This window comes from Microplitis mediator, chromosome 11, assembly GCF_029852145.1.
Source record: "Microplitis mediator isolate UGA2020A chromosome 11, iyMicMedi2.1, whole genome shotgun sequence".
In the NCBI taxonomy this organism is placed as follows: Eukaryota; Metazoa; Arthropoda; class Insecta; order Hymenoptera; family Braconidae; genus Microplitis; species Microplitis mediator.
In genome coordinates, this window is record NC_079979.1 from 10,222,837 (window position 1) to 10,238,830 (window position 15,994).

The 15,994-nt window shown below is 41.0% G+C and overlaps 4 protein-coding genes across 4 annotated transcripts; 3 read left to right on the top strand and 1 right to left on the bottom strand.

Annotated features, from left to right (window-relative positions):
• The first annotated feature begins 2,066 nt into the window (after positions 1 to 2,066).
• Positions 2,067 to 2,854, top strand: LOC130676970 (histidine-rich glycoprotein-like). Its single transcript, XM_057483481.1, has 2 exons — positions 2,067 to 2,126; positions 2,534 to 2,854. The coding sequence occupies exons 1-2, from the start codon at positions 2,067 to 2,069 to the stop codon at positions 2,852 to 2,854; spliced, it is 381 nt and encodes a 126-aa protein (XP_057339464.1).
• Positions 2,855 to 3,723: 869 nt separating this feature from the next.
• On the top strand, positions 3,724 to 9,598 carry LOC130676971 (histidine-rich glycoprotein-like). Its single transcript, XM_057483483.1, has 4 exons — positions 3,724 to 3,870; positions 8,109 to 8,415; positions 8,697 to 8,975; positions 9,591 to 9,598. Exons 1-4 carry the CDS (start codon positions 3,724 to 3,726, stop codon positions 9,596 to 9,598), a joined length of 741 nt encoding a protein of 246 aa, XP_057339466.1.
• Positions 9,599 to 9,847: 249 nt separating this feature from the next.
• On the bottom strand, positions 9,848 to 11,802 carry LOC130676972 (protein catecholamines up-like). The gene is made up of 5 exons (XM_057483484.1): positions 11,750 to 11,802; positions 11,422 to 11,657; positions 11,116 to 11,309; positions 10,703 to 11,015; positions 9,848 to 9,888 (listed from the first exon to the last, which is right to left on the bottom strand). Exons 1-5 carry the CDS (start codon positions 11,800 to 11,802, stop codon positions 9,848 to 9,850), a joined length of 837 nt encoding a protein of 278 aa, XP_057339467.1.
• A 72-nt stretch (positions 11,803 to 11,874) lies between these two features.
• LOC130676973 (histidine-rich glycoprotein-like) lies at positions 11,875 to 14,909 on the top strand. The gene is made up of 5 exons (XM_057483485.1): positions 11,875 to 11,946; positions 12,716 to 12,968; positions 13,296 to 13,410; positions 14,295 to 14,611; positions 14,872 to 14,909. The coding sequence occupies exons 1-5, from the start codon at positions 11,875 to 11,877 to the stop codon at positions 14,907 to 14,909; spliced, it is 795 nt and encodes a 264-aa protein (XP_057339468.1).
• The last annotated feature ends 1,085 nt before the right edge of the window (positions 14,910 to 15,994 follow it).

Sequence of the window (15,994 nt, forward strand, 5' to 3'; positions counted from 1 at the left end):
TCATGACCATGATCATGGAGAACATCATGAACACCATAACCATGATCATAGTGACCATCGTGACAATGATCATGTTGATCATTATGACATGATCGTGGTGACCATCATGACCATGAGCATTTGGACCATCACGACCATGATCATGGTGACTATCATGACCATCATGACCACGACCATTGTGACCATCATGACTATCATGATCATGATCATGAGGACCATCATGACCATGAGCATAGTGATCATCATGACCATGATCATGGTAATCATCATGACCATAATCATGGTAATCATCATGACCATGATCATGGTAATCATCATGACCATGATCATGGGAATTATCATGACTACGATCACGGTGACCATCATAACCATGATCATGATGACCATCATGACCATGGCGACCATAATCATAGTAACCATCATGACCATATTGACCATGATTATAGCGACAATCATGACCATCATCATAGAGACTATCTTGACCACCATAAGCATGATCATCGTGACCATCATGATCATGTTCACGGAAACCATCGTGACCACCATGACCATGATCATGGTGACCATCATGACCATCGTGACCATGATCATAATGACCATCATTACCATATAGACCATGATTATGGCAACCATCATGACCATGATAATGGTGACCATCGTGATCATTATGACCATCATGATCATGATCATAGTAACCATCATGTCCATGTTTACGGAGATCATCATGACCATCACGACCATGATCATGGTGACTATAATGACCATCATGACCACGACGATGGTGGCCGTCAGTAATATCATGATCATAGTCATGGGGACCATCATGACCATGATCATAGTGACCATCATGACCATCGTGACAATGATCATATTGATCATTATGACTATGATCGTGGTGACCATCATGACCATGAACATTTGGACCATCACGACCATGAACATGGTGACTATCATGACCATCATGACCACGACCATTGTGACCATCATGACTATCATGATCATGATCATGAGGACCATCATGACCATGATCATGAAGACCATCAGGACCATGATCATGAAGACCATCAGGACCATGACATGGTAATCATCATAACCCTTATGATCGTGACCATCATGACCATGATCAGGGTGATTATCATGACCACGGTCATGACCACAATCATGGTGACAATCATTACCACAATCATGGTGACTATCTTGACCACCACGACTATGATCATTTTGACGATCATGACCATTATGACCATGACCATAATGACCATCACGACCTTGATTATGCCGACCATAATAACGTTCATGATCATGTTCATGGTGACCATCATGAACATAGTAGCCATAATCTTGGTGACCATTGTGACAATGATGATGCTGCTCATCATGACCATTAGACCACGATCATAATGCACATCATGAACATTATGACCGTCATGACCATGATCATAGTGACCATCATGACCCCGATCTTGGTGCCCATCATGACCATGATGGCTATGATCATGGTGACCATCATGACCATCATGACTATCATGACCATGATCATGATGACCATCATGACCATGATCATGAAGACTATCATGACCACCATAACCATAATCATGGTAACCATCATGACTATGATCATAGTGACTGTCATGATTATCATGACTACAAACATGGTGACCATCATAACCATGATCATAGTGACCATCATGATCATGTTCACGGAGACCATTATGACCACCATGACCATGATCATGGCGACCATCATGACCATGGCGACCATAATCATAGTAACCATCATGACCATATTGACCATGATTATAGCGACGATCATGACCATCATCATAGAGACTATCTTGACCACCATAAGCATGATCATCGTGAACATCATGATCATGTTCACGGAAACCATCATGACCACCATGACCATGATCATGGTGACCATCATGACCATCCTGATCATAATCATAATGACCATCATTACCATATAGACCATGATTATGGCGACCATCATGACCATGATAATGGTGACCATCGTGATCATTATGACCATCATGACCATGATAATGGTGACCATCGTGATCATTATGACCATCATGACCATGATCAGGGAGTTTATCATGACCACGGTCATGACCACATTCATGGTGACCATCATGACCACAATCATGGTAATCATCATGACCATGGTCATGGTAATCATCATGACCATGGTCATGGTAATCATCATGACCATGATCATGGGAATTATCATGACTACGATCACGGTGACCATCATAACCATGATCATGATGACCATCATGACCATGATCATGGAGACCATCATGACCACCATAACCATGATCATAGTGACCATCATGACCATCGTGACAATGATCATATTGATCATTATGACCATGATCATGGTGACTATCATGACCATCATGACCACGACCATTGTGACCATCATGACTATCATGATCATGATCATGAGGACCATCATGACCATGATCATAGTGATTATCATGACCATGATCATAGTGATTATCATGACCATGATCATGAAGACCATCAGGACCATGATCATGGTAATCATCATAACCCTTATGATCGTGACCATCATGACCATGATCAGGGTGATTATCATGACCACGGTCATGACCACAATCATGGTGACAATCATTACCACAATCATGGTGACTATCATGACCACTACGACTATGATCATTTTGACCATCATGACCATTATGACCATGACCATAATGACCATCACGACCTTGATTATGCCGACCATAATAACGTTCATGATCATGTTCATGGTGACCATCATGAACATAGTGGCCATAATCTTGGTGACCATTGTGACAATGATGATGCTGCTCATCATGACCATTAGACCACGATCATAATGCTCATCATGTCCATTATGACCGTCATGACCATAATCATAGTGACCATCATGACCCCAATCTTGGTGCCCATCATGACCATCATGGCTATGATCATGGTGACAATCATGACCATCATGACTATCATGAACATGATCATGATGACCATCATGACCATGATCATGAAGACTATCATGACCACCATAACCATGATAATGGTAACCATCATGACTACGATCACGGTGACCATCATAACCATGATCATGATGACCATCATGACCATGATCATGGAGACCATCATGACCACCATAACCATGATAATAGTGACCATCATGACCATCGTGACAATGATGATATTGATCATTATGACCATGATCGTGGTGACCATCATGACCATGACCATTTGGACCATCACGACCATGATCATGGTGACTATCATGACCATGATGACCACGACCATTGTGACCATCATGACTATCATGATCATGATCATGAGGACCATCATGACCATTATGACCATGACCATAATGACTATCACGACCTTGATTATGCCGACCATAATAACGTTCATGATCATGTTCATGGTGACCATTGTGACAATGATGATGCTGCTCATCATGACCATTAGACCACGATCATAATGCTCATCATGACCATTATGACCGTCATGACCATGATCAAAGTGACCATCATGACCCCAATCTTGGTGCCCATCATGACCATCATGGCTATGATCATGGTGACCATCATGACCATGATCATGAAGACTATCATGACCACCATAACCATGATCATGGTAACCATCATGACCAAGATCATGGTGCCTATTATAACTATGATCATGGAAATCATCATTACCATGATCATAGTGACTATCATGACCATCCTGACCATGATCATAAGAGTTTATCATGACACTGATAATGGTGATTATCATGACCATGATCATAGTGACTGTCATGATTATCATGACTACAAACATAGTGACCATCATAACCATGATCATAGTGACCATCAAGATCATGTTCACGGAGACCATTATGACCACCATGACCATGATCATGGCGACCATCATGACCATGGTGACCATAATCATAGTAACCATCATGACCATATTGACCATGATTATAGCGACAATCATGACCATCATCATAGAGACTATCTTGACCACCATAAGCATGATCATCGTGACCATCATGATCATGTTCACGGAAACCATCATGACCACCATGACCATGATAATGGTGACCATCGTGATCATTATGACCATCATGATCATGATCATAATGATCATCATGACCATGATCATAGGGATCATCATGACCATGATCATAGTGATCATCATGACCATGATCATAGTGATCATCATGATCATGATCATGAAGACCATCATGACCATGATCATAGTGATCATCATGACCATGATCATGGTAATCATCATGACCATAATCATGGTCATCATCATGACCATGATCATGGTAATCATCATGACCATGATCATGGGAATTATCATGACTACGATCACGGTGACCATCATAACCATGATCATGATGACCATCATAACCATGATCATGATGACCATCTTGACCATGATCATGGAGACCATCATGACCACCATAACCATGATCATAGTGACCATCATGACCATCGTGACAATAATCATATTGATCATTATGACCATGATCGTGGTGACCATCATGACCATGACCATTTGGACCATCACGACCATGATCATGGTGACTATCATGACCATCATGACCACGAACATTGTGACCATCATGACCATGATCATAGTGATCATCATGACCATGATCATGAAGACCGTCAGGACCATGATCATGGTAATCATCATAACCCTTATGATCGTGACCATCATGACCATGATCATAGTGACTGTCATGATTATCATGACTACAAACATGGTGACCATCATAACCATGATCATAGTGACCATCATGATCATGTTCACGGAGACCATTATGACCACCATGACCATGATCGTGGCGACCATCATGACCATGGCAACCATAATCATAGTAACCATCATGACCATATTGACCATGATTATAGCGACGATCATGACCATCATCATAGAGACTATCTTGACCACCATAAGCATGATCATCGTGAACATCATGATCATGTTCACAGAAACCATCATGACCACCATGACCATGGTCATGGTGACCATCATGACCATCGTGACCATAATCATAATGACCATCATTACCATATAGACCATGATTATGGCGACCATCATGACCGTGATAATGGTGACCATCGTGATCATTATGACCATCATGATCATGATCATAGTGACCATCATGTCCATGTTTACGGAGACCATCATGACCATCACGACCATGATCATGGTGACTATAATGACCATCATGACCACGACGATGGTGGCCGTCAGTAATATCATGATCATAGTCATGGGGAACATCATGACCATGATCATGGTGATCATCATGACCATCGAAACCATGATAATAAGGATCATCAGGACTACGATCATGGTGATCATCATGACCCTTATGATCGTGACCATTATGACCATGATCAGGGTGTTTATCATGACCACTGTCATGACCACATTCATGGTGACCATCATGACCACAATCATGGTAATCATCATGACCATGATCATGGGAATTATCATGACTACGATAACGGTGACCATCATAACTATGATCATGATGACCATCATGACCATGATCATGGAGACCATCATGACCACCAGAACCATGATCATAGTGACCATCATGACTACCATGATCATGATCATAAGGACCATCATGAATTTTATGATCATAATCATAAGGACCATCATGACCATGATCATAGTGATCATCATGACCATGATCATAGTGATCATCATGACCATGATCATAGTGATCATCATGACCATGATCATAGTGATCATCATGACCATGATCATGATGACCATCAGGACCATGATCATGGTAATCATCATAACCCTTATGATCGTGACCATCATGACCATGATCAGGGTGATTATCATGGCCACGGTCATGACCCAAATCATGGTGACCATCATGACCACAATCATGGTGACCATCATAACCACAATCATGGTGACTATTATGACCACCACGACTATGATCATGTTGACCATCATGACCATTATGACCATGACCATAATGACCATCACGATCATGATTATGCCGACCAAAATAACGGTCACGACCTTGATCATGGTGACCATCATGAACATCATGGCTATGATCTTGGTGACCATCATGAATATCATGGCCATGATCTTGGTGACCATCATGACCATGATCATGCTGCTCATCATGACCATAAGACCACGATTATGGTGCTCATCATGACCATGGTCATGCCGATCATCATGACCATTATGACCATCATAACCATGATCATAGTGACTATCATGACCATCATGACTACGATCATGGTGACCATCATAACCATGATCATAGTAACCATCATGACCATGTTCACGGAGACCATCATGACCACCATGACCATGATCATAGTTACCATCACTACCATCGTGACAATGATCACGGTGATCATTATGATCATGATCATGGTGACCATCATGACCATGATCATTTGAACCATCACGACCATGATCATGATGACTATTATGAACATCATGAACACGACGATGGTGACCATCATGACTATCATGATCATGGTCATGGGGACCATCATGACCATGATCATGGTGACCATCATGACCATCATAACCATAATAATAAGGACCATCAGGACTACACTCATGGTGATCATCATGACCCTTATGATCATGACCATCATGACCATGATCAGGGTGTTTATCATGACCACGGTCATGATCACAATAATGGTGACCATCATGACCACAATCATGGTGACTATCATGACCACCACGACTATGATCATGTTGACCAGCATGACCATTATGACCATGACGATAATGACCATCACGACCATGATTACGCCGACCATAATAACAATCATGACCATGATCATGGTGACCATCGTGAACATCATGGCCATGATCTTGGTGACCATCATGACCGTGATCATGCTGCTCATCATGACCATAAGACCACGATCATGGTGCTCAACATGACCATGGTCATGGTGATCATCATGACCATAATGACCATCATGACTATGATCATAGTGATTATCATGACCATGTTTACGGAGACCATCATGACCACCATGACCATGATCATGGTGACCATCATGACCATCATAACCATAATAATTAGGACCATCAGGACTACACTCATGGTGATCATCATGACCCTTATGATCGTGACCATCATGACCATGATCGGGGTGTTTATCATGACCACGGTCATGACCACAATAATGGTGACCATCATGACCACAATCATGGTGACTATCATGACCACCACGACTATGATCATGTTGACCAGCATGACCATTATGACCATGACGATAATGACCATCACGACCATGATTATGCCGACCATAATAACAATCATGACCATGATCATGATGACCATCGTGAACATCATGGCCATGATCTTGGTAACCATCATGACCGTGATCATGCTAATCATCATGACCATAAGACCACGATCATGGTGCTCAACATGACCATGGTCATGGTGATCATCATGACCATAATGACCATCATGACTATGATCATAGTGATTATCATGACCATGTTTACGGAGACCATCATGACCACCATGACCATGATCATGGTGACCATCATGACCATCATAACCATAATAATAAGGACCATCAGGACTACACTCATGGTGATCATCATGACCCTTATGATCGTGACCATCATGACCATGATCAGGGTGTTTATCATGACCACGGTCATGACCACAATAATGGTGACCATCATGACCACAATCATGGTGACTATCATGACCACCACGACTATGATCATGTTGACCAGCATGACCATTATGACCATGACGATAATGACCATCACGACCATGATTATGCCGACCATAATAACGACCATGACCATGATCATGGTGACCATCGTGAACATCATGGCCATGATCTTGGTGACCATAATGACCGTGATCATGCTGCTCATCATGACTATAAGACCACGATCATGGTGCTCAACATGATCATGGTCACGGTGATCATCATGACCATAATGACCATCATGACCATGATCATAGTGATTATCATGACCATGTTTACGGAGACCATCATGACCACCATGACCATGATCATGGTGACCATCATGACCATCATAACCATAATAATAAGGACCATTAGGACTACACTCATGGTGATCATCATGACCCTTATGATCGTGACCATCATGACCATGATCAGGGTGTTTATCGTGACCACGGTCATGACCACAATAATGGTGACCATCATGACCACAATCATGGTGACTATAATGACCACCACGACTATGATCATGTTGACCAGCATGACCATTATGACCATGACAATAATGACCATCACGACTATGATTATGCCGACCATGATTATGCCGACCATAATAACAATCATGACCATGATCATGGTGACTATCGTGAACATCATGGCCATGATCTTGGTGACCATCATGACCGTGATCATGCTGCTCATCATGACCATAAGACCACGATCATGGTGCTCAACATGACCATGGTCGTGGTGATCATCATGACCATAATGACCATCATGACCATGATCATAGTGATTATCATGACCATGTTTACGGAGACTATCATGACCACCATGACCATGATCATGGTGACCATCATGACCATGATCATTTGAAAAATCACGACCACGATCATGGTGACTATGAGGATCATCGTGACCATGACGATGGTGATCATCATGACCATCATAACCATGATAATAAAGACCATCAGGACTCCGATCATGGTGATCATCATGGTGACCCATATGATCGTGACCATCATGACCATGATCAGTGTGTTTATCATAGCCTCGGTCATGACCACAATAATGGTGACTATCTTGACCACAATCATAGTGACCATCATAACCACAATCATGGTGACTATCATGACCACCACGACTATGATGATGTTGACCAGCATGACCATTATGACCATGACGATAATGATTATCACGACCATGATTATGCCGACCATAATAACGATCATGACCATGATCATGGTGACCATCATGACCATCATGACTATGATCATGGTGACAATCATGACCATCATGACTATCATGACCATGATCATGATGACCATCATGACCATTACGACCATGACGATAATGACCATTACGACCATGATTATGCCGACCATAATAACGATCATGACCATGATTATGGTGACCATCATAAACATCATGGCCATGATCTTAGTGACCATCATAACCATGATCATGCTGCTCATCATGACCATTATGACCATCATGACCATGATCATAGTGATTATCATGACCATGTTCAGGGGAACCATCATGACCAACATGACCATTATTATGGTGACCATCATGACTATCATGACCATGATCATGATGACTATCATGACCATGATCATGGAGACCATCATGGCCACCATAACCATAATCATGTTGACCATCATGACCATGATCATGGTGATTATCATGACTATGATCATGGCAATCGTCATGACCATGATCATAAAGATCATCATGGCCAGCATAACCATGATTGGTGACTATCATGACCATTATGACCATGATTATAGGGATGATCATGACACTGATAATGGTGACCATCACGACTATCATGACCATGATTATGATGACCATTAGGAACATAATCATGTTAATCATCATGACCCTTATCATCGTAACCATCTTGATCATGATCAGGGTAATTATCATGACGACGGACATGACCACAATCATGCTGACGATCATTACCACAATCATGGTGACTATCATGACCACCACGACTATGATCATGTTGACCATGACCATTATGACCTCGACCATAATGACCATCACGACCATGATTATGCTGATCATTATAACGTTCATGACCATAGTCATGGTGACCATTATAAACATTATGGCCATAATCTTGGTGACCATCGTGACAATGATGATGCTGCTCATCATGACCATAAGAACACAATCATAATGCTAATCATGACCATGGTCATAGTGACCATCATGACCATTATGACAATCATGACCGTGCTCATAGTGACCATCATGACCAAGTTTACGAAGTCTATCATGACCAACATGACCAATATCATGGTGTCCATCATGACCGTCATGACCATGATCATGGAGACCATCATGACCATGATCATGGAGACTATCACGACCACTATAAACATGATCATGGTGACCATCATGACTATGATCATGGTGATTATTATAACTATGATCATGGGAATGATCATAAGCATTATCATGGTGACCATCATGACCATTACGACAATGATCATAGGGACTATCATGACCATCATTACCATGATCATGGTAAACATTATGACCATGATCATAGTGACCATCATGACCATCACGACCATGATCATGGTGATTATCATAACAAAGTTCATGGTGATTATCATGACCATTATGACCATGATCATGGTGATTATCATGACTACGATCATGTCGACTATCATATCCATGACCATAGTGACTATCATGATCATGTTCACGGAAACCATCATGACCACCATGCCCATGATCATGGTGACCATCATGACCATATTGACCATGATTATGGCGACCATCATGACCATGATAATAGTGACCATCGTGATCATTATGACCATCATGATCATGATCATAGTGACCATCATGTCCATGTTTACGGAGACCATCATGACCACCATGATAATGATCATGGTGACTATCATGACCATCGCGACTATGATCATAGTGACCATCATGACTATAATGACCATGACTATGGCAACCGTCATGATCATGATCATGGTGATCATTATGGCCTTGATCGTGGGCACCATTATGAGCATGATCATGGTGACCTATATAACCATGATTATAGTGACCATCATGACCACAATCATGGTGACTATCATGACCACCACGACTATGATCATGTCGACCATCATGACTATTATGACCATGACGATAATGACCATCACGACCATGATTATGCCGAACATAATAACGATCATGACCATGATCATAGTGACGATCATGAACATCATGGCCATGATCTTGGTGGCTATCATGAACATGATCATGCTGCTTATCATGACCATAAGACCACGATCATGGTGCTTATCATGACCATGGTCATAGTGATCATCATGACCATTATGACCATGATCATAGTGATTATCATGACCATGTTCACGGCGACAATCATGACCAACATGACCATTATCATGGTGACCATCATGACCCCGATCTTGGTTCCCGTCATGACCATTATGAACATGACCATGGTGACCATCATGACCATAATCATAGAGACAATCATGACCGCCACAACCATGATCATAATGACCATCATGAGCATGATCATGGTGATTATCATGACTATAATATTGGCAATTATCATAACCATGATCATGAGGATTATCATGACTACGATTACGGTGACCATCATAACCATGATCATGATGACCATCATAACCATGATCAGGATGACCATCATGACCATGATCATGGAGACCGTCATGACCACCACAACTATGATCATAGTGACCATTATGAGCATCGTGACAATGATCACGGTGATCATTATGACCATGATGATGGTGACCATCATGACCATGACCATTTGGACCATCACGACCATGATCATCGTGACCATCATGACCATCATACCCACGACCATGCTGACCATCATGACGATGATCATAAGGACGATCAGGACCACTACGACTATGATGATGTTGACCATCATGACCATTATGACCATGACGATAATGACCATCACGACCATGATTATGCCGACCATAATAACGATCATGAACATGTCGACCATTATGAACATAATGGCCATGATCTTGGTGACCATCATAACCATGATCTTGCTGCTCATCATGACCATGGGACCACGATCATGGTGCTCATCATGACCATGATCATAGTGATTATCATGACCATGCTCACGGAGACTATCATGACCAACATGACCATTAATATGGTGACCATCAGGACCATGATCATGGTAATCATCATGACCCTTATCATCGTAACCATCATGACCATGGTCAGGGTGATTATCATGACCACGGTCATGACCACAATCATGGTGACGATCATTACCACAATCATGGTGACAATTATGACTATCGTGACCATGATCATGATGACCATCATGACCATGATCATGGTGACCATCATGAGCATCATATTCATGATCATGCTGATCGTCATCATCATGAATATGCTGACCATCAAATCATTATCATGTTGACCATCATGACCATGATCGAGGTGGCCAACATGACCATGATCAGGGTGATCATCATGAGCATGATCATGGTGACAATCTCAACTATAATAATGGTGACTATCATAATCACGGTTATGACCACAATCATGGTGAACATCATGACCACAATCATGGTGACCATAGCAACCATAATAATGGTGACAATCATGAACGTCATGGCCATAATCCTGGTAACTATCATGACCATAATCATGCTGCCCATCATGACGATCATGAGCACGATCATGGTGCTCATTTTGACCATGATCATAGTGACCGTCATGACCATTATGACTATCATGACCACGATCATAGTAACCATCATGACCATGTTCACGGTGACCATCATGACCATTGTGACAATGATCACGGTGATCATTATGACCATGACCATGGTGACCATCATGAACATGACCATTTGAACCATCACGACCATGATCATGTCGATCATCATGACAATCATGACCATGATCATCATGACAATCATGACCATGATCATAAGGATCATCAGGACGATGATCATGGTGATCATCATGACCCTTATCATCGTGACTATCATGACCACGGTCATGACCACACTCATGGTCACCATTATGACCACAATCACGGTGACCATCATAACCACAATGATGGTGACTATCATGGCCATCACGACTATGATGATGTTGACCAGCATGACCATTATGACCATGACGATAATGACCATCACGACCATGATTATGCCGACCATCAAAACGATCATGACCATGATCATGGTGACCATCATGAACATCGTGGCCATGATCGTGGTGACTATCATGACCTTGATCATGCTGCTCATTATGACCAGAAGACCACGATCATGGTGATCATCATGACCATTATGACCATCATGACCATGATCATAGTGATTATCATGACCTCGTTAACGGAGACCATGATGACCAACATGACCATTATTATAGTGACCATCATGACTATCATGATCATGATCATGATGACCATCGTGACCTTGATCATGGAGACCATCATGGCCACCATAGCCATGATCATGGTGACCATCATGACCATGATCATGGTAATTATCATGACTATGATCATAGTGACTATCATGACCACCACGACTATGACGATGTTGACCATCATGACCATTATGACAATGACGAAAATGACCATCACGACTATGATTATGCCGACCATGATAACAATCATGACCATGTTCATGGTGACCATCATGAACATCATGGCCATAATCTTGGTGACGATTATGACAATGATGATGCTGCTCATCATGACCATAAGACCACGATCATGGTCCTCATTATGACCATGGTCATGGTGACCATCATGATCATCATGACTATCATAACCATGATCATAGTGGCCATCATGACCATGTTCACGGAGACCATCATGACCATGATCATGGTTGCCATCATGACCGTCATGACCTAATCAAAGTGACCATCATAACCCGGATCATAGTGCCCATCATGACCATCACGACCACGATAATGGTGACCATCATGACCATCATGATTATCATGACTATAAACACGGTGACCATAATGACCATGATCATGGAAACCATCATGACTATGCTTATAGTGATCATCATGACTAAAATCAAGGTGACTACCATGACTATCATGACCATAATCATGGTGATCATTATGACCATAATCATCTGGACTATCATGACAATCATGACCATGATCATAATGTCCATCAAGACCATGAGCATGGTAATCATCGTGACCATGATCATGATGTTGATCATGACCATGATAATGGTGACCATCATGACGATAATTATAGTGACCATAAGGACTATTATGACTATGACCATAATGACCATCATCACCATGATAATGGTGACCGTCATAACCATGATGATGATGTTCATAGTAACCATCATGAACATCATGGCTATGTTTATGGTGACCACCACGACCATCATGACCATGATCTCGGTGACCAACATGACCATGATCATGCTAACCATCATGACCATGATCATGCTGCCTATCATGACCATCATGACAATGATCATGGTGATTATCATGACATTGATCATGGTGATTTTATGACCATGATCGTAGTGATTATCATGACCATCATGACCCTCATCATCGTGACTATCATGACCATGATCAGGGTGATCATCATGCGCATGATCATGTTCACGATCATGACGATGATTATGATGACCATCATGACCACGGTTATGGTTACAATCATGGTGATCATCATGACCACAATCATGGTGACCATCACAACCATGATAATGGTAATCATCACAACCATCATGACCATGTTTATAGTGACCATCATGAACATTATGGCCATCTTCTTGGTAACCATCATGAGCATGATCATGGTGACCTTCATAACCATGATTATAGTGACCATCATAACCGTAATTTGATGACCATCATAACCATGATTATGGTGATCATCATGACCATCATGACCTTGTTCATAGTGATCTTCATGACCATGATCATAGTGACTATCATGACCATGATCATGATGACCATAATGACAATGATCATGGTGACTGTAAAATATTAACTTAAGAACTACATTAAATATTTATTTTGCTGGATCGGGATGGTGAAAGAAATAAGAAGTCACTGATTTGGTGTATTGTCCATATTTAATAAAAATAAATCACAGATAATAGCGTAGAGTACAAGAGTCAATCACGAGTTTAAATTAGAGCACTTATTGAACATTATTCGATTGCATTTGAGTTTAATTGAGTTTTATATAAATTGCATGGCACCGTACACATGAAATATTATAATTATATACATAGAGCGCCGTTGAATTAAAGATTGAGTTTTTGAGTTTAATTGATTATGAGTTTTCTATAATTTACACGGCACCGTACACGTGAAATAATTTATAGTATCGAGCGCAGTAATGAATAAATTATAAACAATTAATAATTCACAACGATCGCAAATATTTCGAGTATAAGTTTTCGTCACAATTAGTTTTGATACGCGACATTGAGAACGAGTAAGAGCCGAGTATGAACTTAATAGATGCTTAGCGAGCCGAGTCTGAACGTATAATAATTACTTTGCAGTCACAAATAGAATTTGATATTGATTTTTGGGATTAAGATTACCGGATGACTGAATGATGACATCAGTCACACCAGTTGACATCATGTCCAAGTAAATAATTAATCGATGAGTAATGAAAGTAAATATAATTAAGAATAATTATTTGTGGCTGCAAAGTCACGTGATTGCGAGCATATGTATATATATATATATATATATATAACCGGCATGTTAATTTGACACGTGGTCAACACAAAAATGATCACAGATTTTATTAATTAAACTGAGAATGTAAATAAAAAATATAGATGAATAATAATACCTGATGAGTTTGCGAGTGGTAGTCAAATAAGATTAATTAACGAAGCACGATAATTAACACGATGTAATTAGAATAATAATACTGACAGCACGTGGTGTTCTATGCCATGTGTTGTGGAATAATGCCAGTTGCCACGTAGCTGGCTATCGAGTTGAAATTCCGAGTATCAGAGGGCGCGTCGATAGCAGCACCTCTGGTATAGTAGAGCGTAGAGTTGTCAAGTGTTTTGGCGCGAACATTTGAAATTTACGCAACAGTGACCATCATGATGATGATTCTGGTGATCATAATGACCATGATCATGTCAAACATCACGACTATCATGACCACGGTAATGATTACAATCATGGTGATCATCATGACCACAATCATGGTGACCATCACAACCATAATAATGGTAACC

Coding starts and splice junctions, on each gene's coding strand:
- LOC130676970 (XM_057483481.1), top strand. CDS start 2,067: ATGACCATCATGACCATGATCAGGGAGTTTATCATGACCACGGTCATG. Junction 2,127..2,533: donor CGGTCATGACCACATTCATG/GTGACCATCATG, acceptor GAAGACCATCAG/GACCATGATCATGGTAATCA.
- LOC130676971 (XM_057483483.1), top strand. CDS start 3,724: ATGACCATCCTGACCATGATCATAAGAGTTTATCATGACACTGATAAT. Junction 3,871..8,108: donor ATAGTGACCATCAAGATCAT/GTTCACGGAGAC, acceptor AAGGACCATTAG/GACTACACTCATGGTGATCA. Junction 8,416..8,696: donor TCTTGGTGACCATCATGACC/GTGATCATGCTG, acceptor ATGATAATAAAG/ACCATCAGGACTCCGATCAT.
- LOC130676972 (XM_057483484.1), bottom strand. CDS start 11,802: ATGGTTATGATGGTCACCAAGATCATGGCCATTATGTTCATAATGGTC. Junction 11,016..11,115: donor TGATTGTCGCCGTGAACATG/GTCATGATAATC, acceptor GGTCATGATAAG/CAGCATGATCATGTTCATGA. Junction 9,889..10,702: donor TGACGGTTGCCATAGTCATG/GTCATTATAGTC, acceptor CATGATGAGCAG/CATCATCATTGTCACGATGG.
- LOC130676973 (XM_057483485.1), top strand. CDS start 11,875: ATGACCATGCTCACGGAGACTATCATGACCAACATGACCATTAATATG. Junction 12,969..13,295: donor CGATCATGACCATGATCATG/GTGACCATCATG, acceptor CTATGATCATAG/TGACTATCATGACCACCACG. Junction 13,411..14,294: donor ATGATAACAATCATGACCAT/GTTCATGGTGAC, acceptor CCATGATCGTAG/TGATTATCATGACCATCATG.